General features: G+C 37.2%; 1 protein-coding gene across 1 annotated transcript; it reads left to right on the top strand.

Moving 5' to 3' along the window:
- Positions 1 to 250: 250 nt before the first annotated feature.
- Positions 251 to 12,152, top strand: cysltr2b (cysteinyl leukotriene receptor 2b). Its single transcript, XM_079823187.1, has 2 exons — positions 251 to 405; positions 9,758 to 12,152. The coding sequence occupies exon 2, from the start codon at positions 9,774 to 9,776 to the stop codon at positions 10,815 to 10,817; it is 1,044 nt and encodes a 347-aa protein (XP_079679313.1). The 5' UTR covers positions 251 to 405; positions 9,758 to 9,773; the 3' UTR covers positions 10,818 to 12,152.
- Positions 12,153 to 23,319: the final 11,167 nt, after the last annotated feature.

Here is a 23,319-nt window from a genome sequence, read left to right as displayed (position 1 = left end):
TGTGTGAAGGAGAGGAAGATGAGTACAGACAAGGGAGAGGATTGGGACAAGGGCTAAAAGTTCAAAACTGTTCAAAGTATTGGAAAAATTGTCATAGCGATCGTAAAAAAAAAACTCTAAATAATGTATTAAACTGAACGAGATGAGATGCAAATCAAAAGTTTGATAGTAAGAGCTTTATTAAAGGCAGTTTTACAAACTACGCCCCTGCCTATATGCATATAATTGCTTGTGGGTGTGTCTGTAGTCTGTGAAATCGAGTCATTTCTCTGGAGCAGCAGTCGTGTGGAGTCATGCCTTTATACGGGTTCATCTTACCAGTCCTCCTGCTGCACAGGATTTAGCTTAATCTTGTGGGAATTGGAATTTTTGGATTTATTTCCTTTTTTGGCAACCTCTTCACAGGTACGTGCATTAGAGGTTTTACATGTTTCAATGGGCTATTGATAGAGAAGCATATACTGTAATATTACCATATGTATTATCATTTATTATAACGATGATAGTGTTAAAATATCTCTTTGTAGACGGTTCCAGAGAATTTATTTATTTGGATTTATCTCTTCCCTTATAGGCAGACTTGTCAAACCAGACCAATTATCTAAAAATGATCTTTTCTCAATAATATACAGATAAACATATGTTCAAATGTTGTGTTTGAGGCATCATTTAAGTAAGCAAGACTTTGAATTAAACAGGCTGTTATCAACAACATCAACAGCTGTACTGAAAAAAAAAATCTGAACTTCTCTGAGAAATACAAACCTTCCTCTGTTTGCAAACATCTTTCCATCTTCCTTGTTTTTCTTTGCATACCACAAACTCATACAGTTTGTGATCAGTCATGGTTAAGTGCTTTGGGTTGCTGTGCTGAAAGAGGATATTCTTACTCAAACCTTTTTGCCTTGGGCAGATATGTTTAATCAGATAATCAATACCAGATTGCAAAATGAATGTTTATCCAACTAATGAATGGGTTTAACTGTTTAGAAGTCAAACAAAGCGATAAAGAAATACAAATAAGAAAATATTCCAATTATTTATTTATTTGGATACAGTATGTGTAACATTCACCACTGACGAGGCAAGTTGTTGGACCCAAGTGCATAAATCAAAACATAAAAGTAGGACTTGACTAGAAACAAAGACTTGCCTGACAACGGGTTACAATGACAATAACAGACGAGGACACATGGCAAACATGAGGGCTAAATACACTGAGACTAATGACAAGACAAGTGACACCTAAGAACCGTGATTAAACAATGAACCAATGACATGACACAACACAAGAGGGCATGGGAATCACATGACAATGAAACATGACGAGACAGTGAACATGACACACTAAAACATAACCAAGAACATGATAAACTTAAAACATGAACAAGAACAATGAACATGAACCAACACCAAAACACCCTGTGACAGTATGTCCAACAGTGGACACAAGTGATGAGCGTTTCCGCTACATTGCAAATGATTTACTGCGTTCAACAGTATTCTGTGGTGGAAATGACCATTTTTAACATTTTGGAATAAAACATGGCTAATCACTTGTTTTTTTTATTTTTTATTTTTTTATTCTCATAACCATCTTTTTAATACACACATTTAAGCAATATTTTCATAATTTGACAAAATCATTAAAAAAAATGTTTTTGTTTAAATAAAAACATTTGTTTCGGTTTTTTTTTGGTAAGATGTAAAGAAAACAAAGATCATTCATGTTTAGTTGAATCCCCACCTTGGAATTATACGGTTCTCTCTGCATTCTGAGCGTTTTTTCAGCATTTTTTGCATTCCACACAGCAAAAAATTATATGGGGAACAAGTCTCTTTCACACATGAAAATGACCCTAAATGTATTCTAAAAGTACAATATCAAAATCCTCTCACATTTGTAAATGGGGATTTTTGGAACAGGTCAAACGCAGATCACTTTCCGCTTGGAATTATAAGGTTCTATCTAGCAAAACATTAATTGAAGCAATAATATTGAAGAGATTTTTGACAAAAACAGATTACTTCTCATTTAAAATTATACATAACATAAAATTAGTGTTGTAACAATGTGTCAACATGTATGAGAAAGTTGAAATTAATGCTTTCTATGACATTTATTTCATAGGACAAGTTAAGCGTAAAAGGCAGTGCTAAATATTTTGTCCAATGCAGATGTTAATTTTAGGTACACTGTAAAATCCAACAGTGATTCTAACCAACATTTTTAGTTAACTGTACTTTGTGTCTTTACTTAATTGTAAAAATCTAGTAATCTGTACTATTCACCAATTGTTTACTCAGAAAAAAACAAGTTAAGATTAATTGATTGGATTGAGTGCCATTTTGTCAAGCACAAAATAATACACAATCACCATTATGGTGATCAGTGTTCACTTTGGTTGGCCTTTGGAACATTCATATTATTATAACTCTGGTCCTAATGATGCAACAAGAAATCACAGTTATTTGGTTTCAAGGGAAGAGAAATAGGTTGCTTTTAAAAGTTGACCTATAGCTTCTGACTGAATAATTAACTATAGTTAATGATTTAGTCAAAAATGAAGATCATCTTTTAAAATTAACCTATTTTCCTTCATATCATATAATGATCGTTTACAATTTTATTGCTAACACTACGTCATTAAAACTAATTGGGTTGATATAATCCAATCTATATTTGTAACAATATGTAGCAGCTGATCATGCTAGTCACACACAGACTTCAACATTCAGCAATAAAACACAACAATGGTAATATCTATGGTAGCAATACTAAGTCAAGAGTAAACCTAAATTAAAAGATCAAGTACTCTCTACCATTTTTTTTTAGTTACTAGAACTCTTGTGTAAGTGAACTATACTAACTAATAATTTGTTAGCACAACATACTATTCCTATTTAACTTCACTTGATTTTTAGGGCAATCGGTTTGCATGCTTTTTTCAAGTCTAACTTAGATTTTACAGTGTAGGAATATGGTGGATAATTAAACACATTATTGCAGAAACCATTTATATATATATATATATATATATATATATATATATATATATATATATATATATATATATATATATATATATATATATATATATATATATATATATATATATATATATATATATATATATATATATATATATATATTGTTGGTTTAACTTAAAAAAGTAAGTTAGGCTACCTTAAAATTTTGAGTTCATTGAAATTTACAACAAATTAATACAACAAAGGAGATTGGTTTAATAAATAGGAAACTCAAAATATTGTTATCTGAACCACATTAATTATCTTGATTTGACAAATGAGAAAAGGTTGTGATAGCAAATCATAAAAATAATTTGGAGTTTTAGTTGGAGTTTGAATAGTCTTGGCTCTGGTCCTTATAGAGCCAAGATAGAGTTCGACGTTGTAGATAGAACCTTTTTGTTTTCTAAAAAGAAGTCCCAAAATGTACACAAAAAAACATAAAAAACACAAAATAATGTAAATAAGTTGTCCCAGAATAAAAATATATGAAAAACGAAATAATGACGGATATAACCTTATAATTCCAAGGTGACGCAATGTTGCTGGCAAATTCTTTGTAAAATGTACCATCAATTTCTGAGGGGAAAATGTTTCTTCACCATTTTTATAGCTTGTATGGAAACTATGCACACTATACATTTTATCTCAAGTGATTTACCTTGATTTTTCTTCATTTTCTTCACACATTGCAACTCTTCACTGTCTCCTTGATAAACAATCTTTGGTAAAACCTTTAATAAGTGCTAAATCGATGCTTGTGATTGATGCCACGACCGAGGGACAGTTTTTGAAAACCTTATGTAAATCATATTCGGTAAATATTGAAAGGGTTTAGGCCTATGTCTATTTCAACCTTTGTTTAGATCATCATTTAAATGTGAAATGCATACTCCTGTATCATGGATTTTCATAGTGTCAGCTCTGGAAAATAAAAAAATAAAAAAATCTGCCTTCAAAGTTACAGTTTTCACAGTTGCTTTGGCTCTTTTTTTCTATTGACACAATCTCGAAACTACTGCCGTTGCCACAATTTATTGTCATTGTCTCATGGGACATCAACTCTTTTGCAAGTCTGAAAAATGTACTGTAACTCCCTAAATATTTAATGTGAGCCATAATAGTCAAAATATTTAGATGTTTTTTCCCCATGACAGTCAACCCTGGAAATATTTGTAATATAATAATTTCAAAAGTCACTGTTGTTTTTGTTGACACTGACTGCCATACAGGAATGTGAGCTTTGTCTAGCTGAATGCTATTGTGTATCAAGCTGAGCTTTTTAGATACATATTTCAACAGTAGGTAAAAGTTTACTTTTAAAAGTTAATTCACATTTGCATGTCCATTTTTCGTGTAGTGAACAGAAAATTGCCACAAAATGACATTCAGGAAAGCTCCATATACTGTTTATGATTCCATGCTTGATATGCAAGATTGGGTGAACGTGATTTCACCAAGTACAACATGATCCTCGACATCTTTGTTGATCCTGGAACAACATTCCAGTCAACAGTTCCAATCAGATTTGAGGAACAAGTTTACGTTTATGTCAAGTTTAGGCTTACAACCAGGGATGGGTGCTTCTATATGTTATTCACCATCATTTCCCCCGTATTTTAGGGATAACTTGGGTAGGGTTAGGTTTAGGGGTAGGGATAGGGTTACAACTACATGTTGATCCAGGAACTTGATCCTATTTCAGTTCTATGGCAGGTCATTTGCCAGTTTAGACATCACAAACATTCCATATCATAGACACATTTATGGACTATACATATTTGACAGAAATTGATTGATGTGATGGCTCACTATTAAAGAACGTTTAGAGGTTGTGAAGACTATGACGGTTTCACTGAGAATCAACTCATCAGTTAGCCATGTGCTTTTAGTTATTGTGCAGACAATTGTACTTACACAAACAATGTGCAATTTGTTTAAACAATAAAGAAATCTGGTGAACACGAAACATGAAGGGCGAGTATTACTACAACAGTGCAAATTAGCGCGAGACCACAAAGCCATAAAAGCGCCAATGGGAAATCATGTGGATGTGGGTGATTTACTGATAATGCACTTAGAACACGGATACAGCATTAAGTGCTAAATGGGTTAAAGGATTAATTCACTTTAAAATGAAAATGACCCCATGATTTGCTAATCCTCAAGCCATCCTAGTGTATATTTCTTTCTTCTTTCTAATGAACACAATCAGAGTTATAATAATAATTATCCTGATGCTTCCAAGCTTTGTAATGGCAATGATGGGGCTCACAAGTTTGAAGCTCAAAAAAGTGGATCCATCCATTATGAAAGTAATCCACACTCCGGGGGATAATAAAGGCCATCTAAAGTGAATCCATGGAGTTTTGTAAGAAAAATATCGATATTAAACACGTTATAAAGTAAAATATCTACGCTGTAAAAAAAGTCTGTAAAAATAGGACACAATGTACTGTATAAATATGAAGGAATTTTCCGTATTGGTTTTTTACAGATGTTTTACCTGCATTTTGAATTACACATTGCATTAGTGGGTTAACGGAAATTTCCGTAAAATTACTGAATAATGTCCTGGCAGAAAATTATCAGAACATTTTCCGTTTTTATTTTTGAGCTTCCGGCAGACCATCTTCCGTATTCAACTTACGGAAAAAGCATAACTGACGCGACAATGAAATGCGAGAGGCGTTACACTTTCTGCGTAAGTTGAATACGGAAGACGGTCTGGCGGAAGCTACTTTATAAAGTTATTATATAATATTAGTATTATAATATTATAATATTTTTCTAACCAAAACTCCGCCGATTTGCTACAGAAGGCCTCCCACTCAAACGCACATACATTTCGGACAAACAAAGCCTCCGTTACAAGCTCTAAAATGACGTTTTGGAATTAGTAATGGAGGCTTGGGATGAGATGCGTAATAAATTAGTCCTACACACAAGAGCGTTTTAAGGACAAAAACCTGACAAATTGAGGTGTGAATAATTGACTCCGGGCTGTTGAATTATTGAAAAATAATACGCACCCAAAGGTGTAACGGCCACAAAGCAGTTTTTTTTTAACAATTCACTGGCCTGGTGTAAATTATTCCTTACATGTTATTGTGTTTTTAATATGCTTTAAGACAAATCATGTGCACATTCATAAGTCAACACCATTGCTGAGAAATTTCTCCGCAGTTTACCAAAGACAGCCTCACAAACGCCAGTTTCCTACCAATGTAACCAATTCCCTCAACGTGCAGGGATTTCTCCACTGACTTTCTATGAAAGTGGTATTCAATCCTGCTCCTGGAGGGCCAACATCCTGCACATGTTAGCTCCAACACTCTCAGAAAAAAAAGGTACAGTGGAGGTACAATTTTGTTCCAATTTTGGGGTGGCAGTGGCTCAGTGGTTCATGTAGATTGTCTACAAACCGGAAGGTTGGTGGTTCAATCCCCGGTTCCACCTGACCAAGTGTCGAGATGTCCATGAGGAAGACACCTAACCCCAGCTGCTACCGACGAGCTGGATGGGGCCTTGCATGGCTGACACCGCCGTTGGTGTATGAATGTGAGGCAATATGTAAAGCGCGTTGGATGGCCATGGGTCTGTTGAAAGCGCTATATAAAAAAATGCAGTCCAGTTCCTTGGGGAACAAGATGTATAACTGTACCTTTAAAGGTACACAATTGGTCCTTAGGGTACAATTATACCATTGTTTCCTCTACTTAGAGCAGTGGTAGACAAGGTCACTATCCTACAGAGTTTGGCAACCCGGAAAGACATCTATAGAAGGTCTTATTGAGAATTAACAGAGGTTTAGATGTTGATGTTTTATTGGTCATCATTATGGTGATCGGTGTTTCCTTAAGTTGGGCAATTTGACTCTTGGCTTTTTATGTGAGTTTGTGATTTTTGTTACAGTGTTAACAAAACACATAATCTGTTCAAGAAGCCATAAAAAATATCATGAAGAAAAATGTTTGACTAAACTCATCACTGACTAAAAATATTAATAAATGCAGTAGTATTCACCAACAATACTTTCTTGCCACAGGTCAGACATTCTGAATTTCGATTTTTAAATACATGCTGGGGGGGAGGGGGAGTTTAGATGCAAACATACTTAGTTTAGATGCACACAATGGTGACATACTTAATGCTGCAATGCATGCTGGGAGCCATGAGTTTTATACTATGGTGGCTTGGTAGGGTTGGAGCTAAACTCTGCAGGACAGCAGTTCTCTACACTCTAAAAAAAAAAAGGTTCTATATGGCACCAAAAATGGTTCTTGGCTCGTAATCATAGGGGAACCTTTTTCAGTGCTAGAACAGCGGTTCTTCAGCGGTTCCTCAGAGGTGCTATATAGCACCTTAGTCAAAGAACCGGTAAAGAACCTCTGAAGAACCGCTGAAGAACCACTGAAGCCGCAAAATTGGTGCTTAATAGCACTAAAAAAGGTTCCCCTATGATTACGAGCCAAGAACCATTTTTGGTGCCATATAGAACCTTTTTTTTTTTAGAGTGTAGGACCGAACTTGCCTACCCCTGACTTATAGGTATAAAAATGTACCCTTAAGGCTACCACCCCAGTGACTGCCACTTGTACCTTAAAAGGTAAAGTTTTGTACTCTTTTTTTTGGAGAGTGAACCTGCACCAACACACCTGCCTGGAAGTTTCTAGAGGCTGTGTTCGAAATCGCCCCCTATATACCCTCATTCACTATTCCCTACATTACTCCACTAATATAGTCCACTTGAAGGAGTGAATGAAAACGAGTGAGTGAATTTGGTGCGCCGGAAGGGCTGGCGCTTTTGCATATTTGTGCTCGCTGTTTAGTAATCATTTGAAACTTAGCAAACTGGCAGCTCCGGTAGTAAAATTAAACATTTATCTTGAACTCTGTCATGGAAACTAACATGCATAAACCTTAATCAAACAGATTCTCTCAAGGTTCGGTTCTCTCAAGTCTGCGTTTGATGCATCAATGATATCAAGAACACATCCAGATACTTTCATGCGTCCTCTTGCGTTCGAATTGAACTTCGACGGTTGATGATGACATATACGAGAACACAAGGATGCAAGATCACTTAAGAACGCATATTGAGAAACAGCCATGGTTTGTGTGACATTAGCAACACATTATTAGCTGTTTGATAAAGTAGTCAAGCCAAAGGTCATATCAAATACCGTTATGTGTCTGACATTGTAGAGAGGGAAACATAAAACCAAGGCCGTAACCATGTCTTGAACATTGGGACTAAATTATTTTTCTTTCTTTTTTTTTTTGGAGGGGGGAGGGGGGTTGGTCTTTTTATTTAAATAAATTAAATAATTTAAATTGTAAATTAATTTTAAATTTAAATGAAAGAAGTTCCTGGTCTAATTATGGCCTATATATTTGTGAGTAATCCATTTAAACATTTTTACAAATAATATTTAATAAAAAAATATGCACACAATCCCTCTTGTTTGTATGTCTAATATGTTCTTGTCTCATTCAGTTATGAACGACATCATCGTTTAAATGATAGCTTATTTACAATTCAAAATGGCGAAATTGCATTAAAAAAGAGTTGCATCGCTGTATGTTACTGTGGGTCATTAAACATATCCATCACAAAACAGTCAAATATCTTACCACGCACGCAGTCTTTCACTGTAAAAACTAAAAGTGTTACATTTTTTAACTGTCTGTCATCCTAACAACAAACAGAGCAGTGCGTAATGGAGAGCAGCATTAAGAAATATCATATATTGGGGTGGACAATTTGGTCATTTCCAAATATTGAGGGGGGGCTTGTCTATGGTGGTTACGGCCCTGCATAAAACGCATTACCATTTTGATACGACTTGTAGTCAACGATCCTGTATAATTCTCTCTTCCTCTTCTGCTTCTGAATCAGTTTCTGGTTCAAACATATATGGCTGAATTAAACCAGTGTCTCCACGTGAGTTGAGCGAATGGATCAGGTATTCTGAGCTTGTGTGAGTGGACTAATTTGCATATTTATGGTTCCACCTATACTAAATGAAGCAAGGGTGTAGAATTACATTCAAGCTATTATAAGCATTAAGAAATCCTTTTGACAGGGAAAAAAAAACATGTTTAAATATGTTATTTTGATTATCAAAGGTGAGTTTTAAAGGGATAGTTCACCGGAAAATTAAATTGCTGTCATAATTTACTCACCCTCATGTTGTTCCAAGGTAGTATGAGTTTCTTTCTTCTGTTGAACCCAAAAGAAGATATTTTGAAGAATATGGGTAATCAAACAGTTGATGGGCCCCATTGACTTCCATTTGTATATGGAAGTCAATGGGGCCCATTAAATGTTTGATTACCCATATTCTTCAAAATATCGTCTTTTGGGTTCAACTGATAGTTACCAACTTTCTTCAGAAGAAAGAAACTCAGGTTTGCAACAACATGAGGGTGAGTAAATGATGACATCCTTTTTATTTTTGGGTGAACTGTCCCTTGAACTTTCTGAATTTGTTTTGAGACAAATAAACTTCATTTGAAAATCGAGCCAAACCGATTGAAGAAAAACTGTAAATGAGGAAGGCATTGTAAAAAGATAGCAAAATAAAGTAAAAAAAATCTAAATCAACCCTTGGGACATAGTATCTGAAATTGAACAAACACTGATTAGGCTGTCCAATATGAAAATGATTAAAATTCCATATCAATCTGAAATGTGATCTCTTACTGTTTGTCCTGTTCACAGAATTCCTGACCCAACCATGGAGAATCGGAATGGATCGAATAACACAAATGACCCCTGCTCCATCAGTGAGTTCAAGCGCACCGTCTACCCAATTGCCTACCTGGTCATCTTTTCCATTGGGCTTGTTGGCAACCTCATATCCCTGATCTTCTTCATTTCCTCTACGTGGAAAAGAAAAGTGTCTCTTACTCCAGTCAACATCATAATGCTCAATCTCCTTCTATCTGATCTGATGATGGTGTGTTCGTTGCCCTTCCGAGCCACCTACTATCTCATGAACTCCAACTGGGTCTTCGGAGACGTCACCTGTCGGATCATTTCCTACGTCTTCTACATCAACATGTATGGCAGCGTCTACTTCCTGGCGGTTATGAGCATGGTTCGCTTCGTGGCCATCGTGAAGCCGTTCGCATACGTGCGCTGGCAAACCTCACGGAGAGCCTGGACCATATGCATCGTCATCTGGGTGATCGTGTCCCTGATGTCCATCCCGCTCCTGGGAGCCGGAACTTCTGTGGAGTCTAAACGGATCAAATGCCTGGACCTGAACACGTCCCAGTTGGGGACCATTATCATGTTAAATCGAGGCAGCTTGTTTTTAGGCTTCGTGTTGCCCTTCGCGGTCATCTCGGTCTGTTACATCTTTGCGGCCTTTTATTTGCTAAAGCTCAAGAAGACCAGGCCGAATCAAAGATCTCAGGTCAATCACAAGAAGTCCTGTTCTCTCGTGATCATCGTTCTGCTGATTTTCCTCGCATGCTTTATGCCGTATCACGTCGCCCGAACTCTATTTCTGGAGGCGGAGATGGACACGACAAAATATAGTTTAGGAGAGTCCTGCCATTATATTAAAATCCTGAGAAAGGCCGCAGTCATCACACACGTTCTGGCCTCGGGAAACAGTTGCCTGGATCCGCTGCTTTTCTTTTTCGTAGGGGAAAACTTTATTAGCTTTTGGCGACAGCATACACCCAGAAGACAGAGTTGTGTAATTGAGCAGAATGTGAAAGTGTTGGAGAAGATAAACTGTGATAAAGATAGACGATTCAGACTGATATAGAGCGCTTGGGACCTGTCGGGACTTGAGGCGGAAATTCCTGAAAAAACACTATATCTTTGTTGGATCTGTGGTCCCTTGCTGGAAGAACTCGATTAACCTCACGATAGCTATGTTTAAAAAAAAAAAGAGTACAAAATTTTACCTTTTAAGGTACAAGTGGCAGTCACAGGGGTGGTACCCTTGAGGGTACATTTTTGTACCTCTTAAGTCAGGGGTAGGCAAGTTCGGTCCTAGAGAGCTGCTGTCCTGCAGAGTTTAGCTCCAACCCTATTAAGCCACCACAGTATAAAACTCATGGCTCCCAGCATGCATTGCAGCATTAAGTATGTCACCATTGTTGAGATTCATATGCTGATTCTTGATATCTGTGTGCATTTAAACTTTTTTCCCCCTAGAATGTTTTTAAAAATCAGAATTCAGAATGTCTGATCTTTGGCAAGAAAGTATTGTTGGTGAATATTATGAATTAACGTTTTTAGTCAGTGATGCATTTATTCAAAAAAATTCTTCATGATCATTTTTGTTTATAGGTTTTTATTTTTATTTTAACAGATTATGTGTTTTATTAAAACTGTACCAAAAACCACAAACTCACATAAAAAGCCAAGAGTCAAACTGCCCAACTAAATAAACACTGATCTCCATAATGGTGACCAAATATTTTCAATAAAACCATCAACATCTAAACTATCTATCAGGGTTGGAGACAAACTCTGCAGGACAGCGACTCACAAGGACCGAACTTGCTTACCCCTAAAACAATAAATTGTATCCTAAGGACCAATTGTGTACCTTTAAAAGGTACAGTTATATGTTTTGTTCCCCAGGGAACCTTTTTTTCTGAGTGTGCACCCAAAGTTGTGAATTGAACTAATGTGGGAATATTCCATAAAACATTAGCGAATAAAGCACTGTTTGTACTCAAGAGAACAAATTGGTTATTACACCAAATCCTTTTGAGAACAGACTTCGGCTCTGGAATTTCAGAATGACTAAAATAACATTTTAGATGGTGTGCAAAGCGATTGGTCTGCTATAGTCCAGCTATCCAATCACATGATCTGTGGAGGAAAATGTTCTTTGTTTGGTAAATGTGTTTCCACACTGTAAAAAATTATATGATCAGTAAGTCATGACAACTTTAACTCATCAAAATAAGCAATTTTCAACTTTCTTTTTTAAGTTATACAGGATTCAACTCATTTTTTAAAGCCAATTTAATGTATATTAAGTTGATTGTACTTTTTAAAAAAATTACAATTTCGTTATAACTTTTTTTTCTTACAGTGCATTGTAGTTTAAGTGCAGGTCTTGTTATCGCATAATAAAATGATCCGCCTCAAAATGATTTTGGTGTTTCCTTACAGTGATTTTTCCCAAAAATCCCTGTAATGGATTTAAGCACTGCTGATGACAAATGAGATCTCTTTCAAATATTGATTCAAATATTGAGTCTTCTACTTCTCAGATGTTGCTCCTGAGGAAAAATATCTTACAATGTCTCACAATGTCTAAATGTTCAAAATGCAATCAATGTTTCCCATCAAATTTCTTAGACCAAAACACATTAATTTTATAATTAGTTCTGTGCTCTTACGCCAACAGTGGCTCATTTGTTTCTGTTTTTATATATAGTCGAACCAAAAATGAACCCATTAACTTGCTCTTCAAAGCACTATTCTCTTTGTGTTTTTGAGCGAACTATCCCTTTAAGGAATTAATGTGATATCAGCGAATCAGTGAACAAACATTTGAGTCAAAATGGATTCAAACAAAACTCCAATAATTGTCCTGAGCTATAAGAAGACAATTTATACCCTCCTAGAAAGCATACACTAGTAATTTATTTAATTTTTGTAAATACTTGACAGTAGATGCTTACATGTGTACAGTTCAAAAGGATTCCATTAAAGTACAGATTTAGTACTGGTTATATATTTCCCAATCTAAAGACTGTTTTTGATGTGTATCAATTATTGTTCATGTTGTAATGTTGTAAGTGTTTCTATCTATCTATCTATCTATCTATCTATCTATCTATCTATCTATCTATCTATCTATCTATCTATCTATCTATCTATCTATCTATCTATCTATCTATCTATCTATCTATCTATCTATCTATCTATCTATCTATCTATCTATCTATCTATCTATCTATCTATCTATCTATCTATCTATCTATCTATCTATCTATCTATCTATCTATCTATCTATCTATCTATCTATCTATCTACCCATGTTCAGCACATTCATGATGTTTTTTTCTCTACAACTGTAACATTAAAAATACAAGTTGGGACAGTATGGAAAAAAAAAGAAGTGATTTCTAAATTTACTTTGACTTGTATTTCATTGCAGACAATATGTTTTTTCTGGTCAACTTCATGTCATTTGTAAATATGCATCCTTTCCTGTCATTCAGACCTGCAACACATTTCAAAAAAAAGTTGGGACAGTAAAGCATTTACCACTTTATAATGTTGCCATTCCTTTTCACAACACTTAAAAGACGTTTAGGGACTGAAGACACCAAGTGATGAAGTGTTTCAGGTGTAATTTTGTCCCATTCTTCCTGCAAACAAGTCTTAAGGTGGGCAACAGTACGGGGTCTTCGTTTTCGCATTTTGCGCTTCACAATGCGCCACACATTCTCTATTGGAGACAGGTCGGGACTGCAGGCAGGCCGGTCAAGTACCCGTACCCTCTTCCTCCGCAGCCAGGACTTTGTAATGTGTGCAGAATGTGGTTTTGCATTGTCTTGTTGAAATATGCATGGACGTCCCTGGAAAAGATGTCTTCTTGAAGGCAGCATATTATGCTCCAAAATCTCTATGTACTTTTCAGCATTAATGGTGCCTTCACAGAAGTGCAAGTTACCTTTGCCAAGGGCACTGACACAACCCCATACCATGACAGACCCTGGCTTTTGGACTTGTTGCTGGTAACAGTCTGGATGATCCTTTTCTTCTTTGGTCCGGAGCACACAGCGTCCATTCCTCCCAAAAAATACCTGAAATACTGATTCATCTGACCACAGTACACGTTTCCGCTGTGTGATGGTCCATCCCAGATGCCTCCGAGCCCAGAGAAGTCGACGGCGCTTCTGGACACTGTTAACATAGGGCTTCCTTTTGGCACAGTACAGTTTTAACTGGCATTTGTGGATGTAACTACGTATTGTGGTACTTGACAAAGGTTTGCCAAAGTAGTCCTGAGCCCATGTGGTGATATCGCCTATAGATGAATGACGATTCTTGATGCAGTGCCGCCTGAGGGATCGGAGATCACGGTTGTTCAGCTTAGGCTTGCGCCCTTGTCCTTTACGCACTGAAATTCCTCCAGATTCCTTGAATCTTTTAATTATGTTATGCACTGTTGAATGTGAAATATCCAAATCTCTTCCTATCTTTGAGGAACATTGTTTTTAAACATTTCAATAATTTTCTCACGTATTTGTTGGCAAACTGGCGATCCTCGGCCCATCTTTGCTCCTAAAGGGTTAGACCTTTCTTGGATGCTGCTTTTGTACCAAATCATAATTACTATCACCTGTTGACATCACCTGTTTCAAATCACATCATTATTTAACCATTTTACCTCATTACTAGCCCTAAATTGCTCCTGTCCCAACTTTTTTTTAAATGTGTTGCAGGTCTGAATGACAGGAAAGGATGCATATTTACAAATGACATGAAGTTGACCAGACAAAACATGAAATATTTTGTGTTCATATTGTCTGCAATGAAATACAAGTCAAAGTAAATTTAGAAATAATTTTTTTCTTCTTTTTTTTTGCATTTTCCATACTGTCCCAACTTTTTCTGATTTGGGGTTGTACAAAAATAAGACAATTGTATTAAATGTATGAATTAAATGTGTGTGATAATTATATGATTATAAAATAGTTATAGAAACATTTAAAAAAAACAGTTTTGTGTATTTTTTTGAAACTGATTTCTGCACCTGTATGTGAGGTTGTTTTTTTTACTGCAATTTTACCTCTGTTTTATTGCTTGATTGCCTAGCAACGACGAAGGACTTTTTGTCCCTATTGGACTGTTTTGATTTGAATCAGCTGGTGGACTGTCCGACTCATGTCAAGGGACATACCTTAGATCTGGTCATTACCAATGGTTCTTTTTTGTCTCAGTTATGCGTGTCTGACTTTGGGTTTTCTGATCATATGGCAATTGTTTTTAATATGGTCTTGACACATCAAAGTAAACCTTTGTCTCGAACGGTTAATTTTCGCAAATGGAAATCTATCAATCTCCCCGATTTTTCTGCTTTTATAAATTCCTCACTGAATAGTTTTTCACCAGCAGCTCCTTTGGAGGATAAAATTTATCTGTTAAATACAGTCCTTTCCTCAGGCTTAGACACATTTGCACCAATAAAATCTTGCACAGTGGACTTTGTCCGCTCCGCTCCCTGGTATACTAACGAGCTGCGCTCTATGAAGGCATCTTGTCGTAAGATGGAGCGTAGGTGGCGTATTTCTGGTCTTAATGTGCACCATCAAGCTTGGAAGGACCATTTACTTATTTATAAAACTGAGATAGTATCCGCTAGGTCCCAGTACTTTTCTCAGATCATTGTCAATAACCAACAAAACCCCCGTCAATTGTTCCATATTATTAATAAACTGCTCAAAGTCAACAATACTTCTAATATGTTCGTTTCAGATCACCTTTGTAATAGATTTCTTGACCATTTTAGCTCTAAGATTGACAATGCTCGCAAAAGCATCACTGCAGTCTCTCCTGTTTCTTCTTTTACTATCCCTCACTTTTCCGGCACACCTTTTTCTACATTTTCCTCTCTGGATCTGGAATCTCTCCCTAAGGAGGTTTCACGAATGAAAGCAGCCACCTCCATAGTGGACCCTATTCCAACTCAGTTGTTTAAATCATGCTTTGCCTCTGTGGGTTCTGTTGTTTTGTGTATAATAAACGATTCCCTGAGTACGGGTGCTGTGCCAGAAGCATTTAAAATTGCTGCTGTAACGAGTGCGGATTTTGACAACCTCAACAATTTTCGTCCCATTTCTAATCTTCCATTTCTCGCTAAAATTCTTGAGCGTGTAGTTGTGTCCCAATTGCACACCCATCTCACTGCGAACAATCTCTTTGAACCCCTATCCTATCTTTGAATCTGGTTTCCGCAAACTCCACAGCACGGAAACGGCGTTAGTTAAGGTTACTAATGACTTACTGATTGCTGCGGACTCTGGCCGTCTTTCAATATTGATCCTTCTCGATCTTAGTGCAGCGTTCGACACTGTGGATCACGCTCTGTTACTCACTCGCCTGAAAACCATCTTTGGGGTAACGGACACTGTATTAAACTGGTTCAAGTCTTATCTCTCAGATCGGCGCCAGTTTATTTCCCTTGATGGACGTCAGTCTAAAGTTGGTTCAGTTCAATTTGGCGTACCACAGGGTTCAATTTTGAGCCCCCTTCTTTTTAGCATGTACATCTCTCCTCTTGCCCAGCTTTTACGATCCCTCTGTCTTAAGTTCCATTTTTATGCAGATGACACCCAGATCTACATCCACACTAAACCGGATGATAATTCAGCCATAAGCTTTCTGGAAAACTGCATATCTGAGGTAAAAATCTGGATGTCACAAAACTTTCTGTGTCTAAATGGTGATAAAACCGAGGTAATGCTTATCGGTTCACCCCTGCAAATCAACAAATCCAGTCATTTTGCTCTAAAAATTGACGGCTCTGCTCTGGAGTTTCAAACTAAATTAAAAAACTTGGGGGTGATATTTGACAAAAATTTATCATTTGACCCTCATGTCCAAAATACAGTCAAAAATTCATTTTTTCACCTCAGAAACATTGCAAAACTACGCCCCATGCTATCTGTTCCTGTTGCGATTTTCTCGCATTGATTATTGCAATGCGCTTCTGAATGGGGTCTCTAAAACTACCTTAAATAAATTACAGTCAGTGCAAAATTCGGCCGCTACAATTCTCACACGCACCAGGACTAGCGAACACATCACTCCAGTTTTAGAGTCACTGCACTGGCTTCCTGTCAGGTTTCGGATTGATTTTAAAATTCTTATGCTGACTTACAAGGCCCTTCAGGGCTTGGCGCCTCAATACTTATCCGAACTTTTAACTGTTTACACGCCTAGACGTAATCTCCGCTCCTCTGATGCGGGCCTTTTAGTTGTTCCTTCTACCCGTCTACGCTCTATGGGTGACCGGGCCTTCTCCACTTGTGCACCTAAACTCTGGAATTCTCTTCCGATGATGATCAGACAGGCGGATTCTCTTACTGTTTTTAAATCTGCTCTTAAGACACATTTTTTCAGAATGGCTTTTATATGATTTTTAATCTTGACATTTTTTTTTTTTTTTCTCTGTTACATGTATCTTGTGCTTTTAATCTGTCTATGCTTGTAAAGCGCTTTGAGATTCTCTTTTTAAAGGCGCTATATAAAATAAAGATTATTATTATTATTATTATTATAAAGCATTAATAGGCAATAATAAGCAGTTTATAAATACAGCTGTAAATTCTTTATTCTTGATTTATAAGCATATCTGTAATGTGTTTTATAATTAAATTTTGTTCCTTTATTAATGATGCATTAATAAATACATTTTTACATTATTAACAAACCAGTTATTTAGCAGTTGTCAGTTGTTCATAAGACTATTTATAAAAAATTATTAATAAACTATTTAAATGTACATTTATACATATTATTATTTAGACAGTTAATCAATGTGTTAATAAATGCTTTATTAACATGTATTCCTACTGTAATTCATCATTAATTCTGGTAGTTTTAAAACATTTAGTAGTTGTCAGTGAACTATTGCTCATCTAAAGTGAGAACTATTAGGCTACACCCCGTAAAGTTTTTAAAGAGATTTAAAAGCTCAGTTGTTCTCTTCTAAACAGAAAACTGTACAACACTTGATATAACATGAAAAATAAACCTCTGCAATGTCATAGAAAATAAAAATTGTACACCTGTACACCTCCAGAAAACATAACTGTGCAGTAAAATGAAACTACGCCTCAAGTGTACAGCTGTACTGTTTATTTTTTTGCATCTTTAAATAAATATTTATATGTTCCATATCACAGTTTCTTCTCTGTTTAGAAGAGAACTGTAAATCTCCTCTGTAAAAGCTTTACAATGGCATAAATAGGTTACTTTAGATGAGCTCACAGTTACCAAGTGTTCTTTTATATCACGAATCAATGCACAAAAGGTTTCAAAAGGAACTTGTAAATAAAATGGGATTTTCCCTTGTCCCATTTTGACTCCTTTCCTCCTGATCCTCGAAACATTGCCTGCAGCTCCACCTGGCGGGCGCCTCAGCACTTCATTATCTTTCGCCTATAGACTCACAGTGAGCCTCGCGGTGAAACTGCTCTATTTCTACAGTGCTTGCAGTTTTTCTCAGTCGCTTTGGTATATTTCTCGAACCATCCTTAGCATTTGCAAACCAGTAAGTTCGTACAAACAGCACCACACACAATGGACTACCTGCAAAAGCCTGTTTACACGACGACGTGGCGCCCTCTGCCGGTTAACAGAAGCAGTCAACACTAACAGTTCATCGATTCCTAAAGAATAACTGTTTAGATTTATATTTCTTTTCTAACAACATAAATCTTTACTATCCCTTTTTGTAAATGTAACACATCCTTGCTGATTAAAAGTATTAATTTATTTCTAAAAAAAGAAAGAAAGGGGGGGGGGGGGGATCACTGACCCCACTTTTGAACAGCAGTGTAGGCTATATTGAATAAATGCTTTAGATAAATAAATGCTGTTATTTTATTATTTTTTTGTAATTTTCTGAATCCTGAAAAAGTATCACAGGTTATAAAAAGCACAAGTGATGATAAGTCATTATATTAGAGTGATTTGTGAAGGATCATGTGACACTGACGCTGAAAATACCGCTTTGATCACAGGAATAAATTACAGTTTAAAGTATATTAAAATAGAAAACCATTATTTTATTTTGTAATAATATTTCACATTATTGTTCTTTCTGTATGTTTGATCAAATAAATGCAGGCTTGATAAGCAGAAGAGACTTCTAGAGACTTTTTTAAAGGTGCACAGTGTAGTATTTATGAGGATCTGTTGACAGAAATGCAATATAATATCAGTACCTTACATAATGAACTGTTTTTATTACCTCATCCATTTCTATCCACATAATACGCGGGTCCCCTTACAGTGAAATCGCCATTTTGCGGCGTCATGTTTCTACAGTGGCCCTAAGCGGACAAACTTCTCTACAGAGTGCTAGTCACTCTCTGCTCTCTCAGATAATGACATTTTTGTCCTGTGTCGGCCACCGTAGCTTCCCTATACGTCCTTCGAAAGCGGTGGTGAGGTTGCAATTCACAACCTCACCACTAGATGCCGCTAAAATGTACACACTGCACCTTTAAAGAAATTAAAGGATGCATTAAATTAATCAAAAGTGACAGTAAAGACATTGCCAATTGTAAGATTTGAGGGTTCACCAGACACAACTGAATCTTCAGATGATTCGTTCAAACATAATTCCACACAAACTCAACCCAACAAATCAACAATTTATGGCCTTAATGGAAGTGGACGCCGGTCAGTCTGCAGCCAAGCCACAAAACCATCAGCTAAGTACTGTACAGCCTGACAAACTTCGAGCCACCCCACTGTTTGTTACATATTCAAAAGATGATTGTCGGACTTACATTCAAAAGGCTGCATAATTCTATATCATGTCTATAACCAAAACACGTGACCATTATGCATATATATATATATATATACACCGTTTCAATTTCTCATTAATGCAATTATCTAATCAACCAATCACATGGCAGTTGCTTCAATGCATTTAGGGGTGTGGTCCTGGTCAAGACAATCTCCTGAACTCCAAACTGAATGTCAGAATGGGAAAGAAAGGTGATTTAAGCAACTTTGAGCGTGGCATGGTTGTTGGTGCCAGACGGGCCGGTCTGAGTATTTCACAATCTGCTCAGTTACTGGGATTTTCACGCACAACCATTTCTAGGGTTTACAAAGAATGGTGTGAAAAGGGAAACACATCCAGTATGCGGCAGTCCTGTGGGCGAAAATGCCTTGTTGATGCTAGAGGTCAGAGGAGAATGGGCCGACTGATTCAAGCTGATAGAAGAGCAACTTTGACTGAAATAACCACTCGTTACAACCGAGGTCTGCAGCAAAGCATTTGTGAAGCCACAACACGCACAACCTTGAGGCGGATGGGCTACAACAGCAGAAGACCCCACCGGGTACCACTCATCTCCACTACAAATAGGAAAAAGAGGCTACAATTTGCACAAGCTCACCAAAATTGGACAGTTGAAGACTGGAAAAATGTTGCCTGGTCTGATGAGTCTCGATTTCTGTTGAGACATTCAGATGGTAGAGTCAGAATTTGGGGTAAACAGAATGAGAACATGGATCCATCATGCCTTGTTACCACTGTGCAGGCTGGTGGTGGTGGTGTAATGGTGTGGGGGATGTTTTCTTGGCACACTTTAGACCCCTTAGTGCCAATTGGGCATCGCTTAAATGCCACGGCCTACCTGAGCATTGTTTCTGACCATGTCCATCCCTTTATGACCATCATGTTCCCATCCTCTGATGGCTACTTCCAGCAGGATAATGCACCATGTCACAAAGCTCCAATCATTTCAAATTGGTTTCTTGAACATGACAATGAGTTCACTGTACTAAAATGGCCCCCACAGTCACCAGATCTCAACCCAATAGTGTCAGGATCCTGCCCTGACAGTCTTGTCTGTTTTGTCCTTGTTTAGTGTTTCTTTGTTTGTCTTGTGCTTGAGCACATGGCTGTGTCTTTGTTCGTGTGTTCCTCTTGTCCTGCCTCCTTGTTTCCCTTTACCACGCCCCCTTGTTTAGTCCTTGTCTAGTCCTCATTTCACTAATTGTGCTCACCTGATCCTCATGTGCTCTGGTCCCTTTATATTGTGCTACTTTCCCTCATGTCCTTGCTGGTTCGTTGCGTTTGTTTGCATTCGTTGTCTGGCTTATCTTGTCCTTGTGATAGCTGTTGCTCTTGCCTAGTTATTGTTCTTAGCCTTATTTTCCCTAGCCTTATTTTTGGTTTTCTCTAGCTTTGATTTTGTTTCCCTCTAGTTTAGTGGTCTTATTTTTCTCTCTAGTTTCCTGCAAGTTTGCAATTTTGTTTTATTTTTGTTCTAGTTCCAGTCTTTTATTTCTAGTATTTATCTTGTTTGTTTTTAAATTCTATATCTCTTTTGTTTTCTTTTTAGATTTCTGTTTCTTAGTTGCATTTTCCCTATTCTTTGTTGTTATTTTTGCTCTTGTTTATTTCTTGTTGTCTTGTCGTGTGGTGTGTGTGTCTTGTGTTGGTTCCTGTCCTGAGTTCCCTTGGCCACTGTCTCCTTATCCCTGGCAATCAAGACTGGAGCTGATTCTGGGAGAGGACATCAAGTCTCAGTTTCCTGGTGTTCCAGCCTGGGTTGTCCCACCATCTGCCTGGTGTTGCCTTCCATGCGTCGTCAATTTCATGGTCTCCCTGGACTGGTCTCAGTGGTCATCCTCCCTGCCTGTCATCGTGGTGTCTGTCCCCTGCCCTGCTGTTTGAACTCACACCTTACACTTCCTTGTTGTGCCCTGTCTAGAGTCTTGTTAATAAAGCCTCAGTTTCAGAAACCCTGACAAATAGAGCATCTTTGGGATGTGGTGGAACGGGAGCTTCATGCCCTGGATGTGCATCCCACAAATCTCCATCAACTGAAAGATGCTATCCTATCAATATGGGCCAACATTTCTAAAGAATGCTTTCAGCACCTTGTTGAATCAATGCCACATAGAATTAAGGCAGTTCTGAAGGCGAAAGTGGGTCAAACACAGTATTAGTATGGTGTTCCTAATAATCCTTTAGGTGATTGTGTATATATATAAATATCACAATTCCTGTAGTTATGTAACTGTCGAATGAGTGAAGGAAAGTGCACCGTTCTTGGTATCTTTTTGTTTGTTTGTTTATAATCCAGAAGATGGCTTCAAGGAAATCTTTGTAGAATGTATCATGTTCTAATAATAAGAAATCAGGTCTGAATTTACTCTCTGCTTAGAGCAGGGAAGTAAGAGACCACAGATAACAAGTAATTTATGGTGGAGGTGGAGACACAGTCACCTCTGAACCAAAGATGATTCCCAATTGGTCAACCCATCCAGGAGGATGGGCAGACATTTTGAGTTTTAATCTCAGAACACGAACAAAGAGGCAGTTCAGTGAGTTCCAGAATCCGTTCAAGGAGACATAAGATGATGAGATAGACGACGATCAGACGATCGTGGCAGACCAAGATCAGAGAAAAGGGGTTAAAGATTTCATTTCAAGCCATACTTTCCTCTCACTTTCCTTTCTTTTACTTAAAGGGATAGTTCACCCAAAAATGAAAATTCTGTCATCATTTACTCACCCTCAAGTTGTTCCAAAGCTGTATGAGTTTCTTTGTTCTGCTGAACACAAAAGAAGATAGAGTGAAGAATGATTGTAACCAAGCAGAGAGAGCAACCATTGACTACCATAGTATTTTTTCCCTACTATGGTAGTCAATGGTTGCTCTATCCCTTTAAGTTTTATTTTCGACGATTCTACGGCGAGCGCACTTCAACTTCAAACACCCACGAGACTTCCCATCCAGCCGCCAACACGCCTCGTGATTGGCTTCCCAAGACGTCGATCAAAGACGCAACAAGACCGTCGGCGAATCAAGTGTTATGTGCTTACGAATGTAATGTCTTAAACTGCCGATCTATGTTACCTGGCTATTGTAGTGTTTCACTATTGTGTGGATATTAATATCCGCTGCAGAGTTGATAGTTATAGCCCGTAGGGGGGGTTCAGGGGGTTTGAACGAACCACCCCTAACTGCCAAAGGTCCAGAATTGAAGTCCGTTTTTTATAATAAACAGGTGTTATTTTAAGTAATGACGGCCAATAATTCGAATCCGGACCTCCTGTATTTTTCCGATGTGTAGGCTATAAATGTTGTGTTCTGTAACGTCTGTCTTTTTATTACTTTGATATGATGCTAAAATTGAAATCCATTTTCATTTTTACAAAATTCAGTTTTATTTAAAAATTATTTAACTGTCCACGTATGTGGACACCATGCAACAAAGGCGTAAAATGGGACAAAAAGCCATAGATGACAATATGGAACATTGTGTTTTTATTATGTCATGTTATGCTATGTATATCATCTCTGTTATTAAAAACATTAATATTGCACTATAAAACACATATTGTAGGAACTATAATGGTAGTTATATGCGGAAATCTATATGGACTGGGCTTTGTTGGCACACACTCTTCATCACTGCTTTCACTGTCACTTCCACTGTCCTCTGGGATATTCTATATTATTCTGTACTGAGTGATTGACCTGTGCTGTCCCTATTTGGACGGCAAAATGCAAATCTTTCTCGTATGC

This window comes from Gobio gobio (assembly GCF_949357685.1).
Source record: "Gobio gobio genome assembly, chromosome: 8".
Lineage (NCBI taxonomy): Eukaryota > Metazoa > Chordata > Actinopteri > Cypriniformes > Gobionidae > Gobio > Gobio gobio.
The sequence above is the reverse complement of the archived record's forward strand: the minus strand, read 5'-3'. Positions and strand labels throughout refer to the sequence as shown.

Coding starts and splice junctions, on each gene's coding strand:
- cysltr2b (XM_079823187.1), top strand. CDS start 9,774: ATGGAGAATCGGAATGGATCGAATAACACAAATGACCCCTGCTCCATC.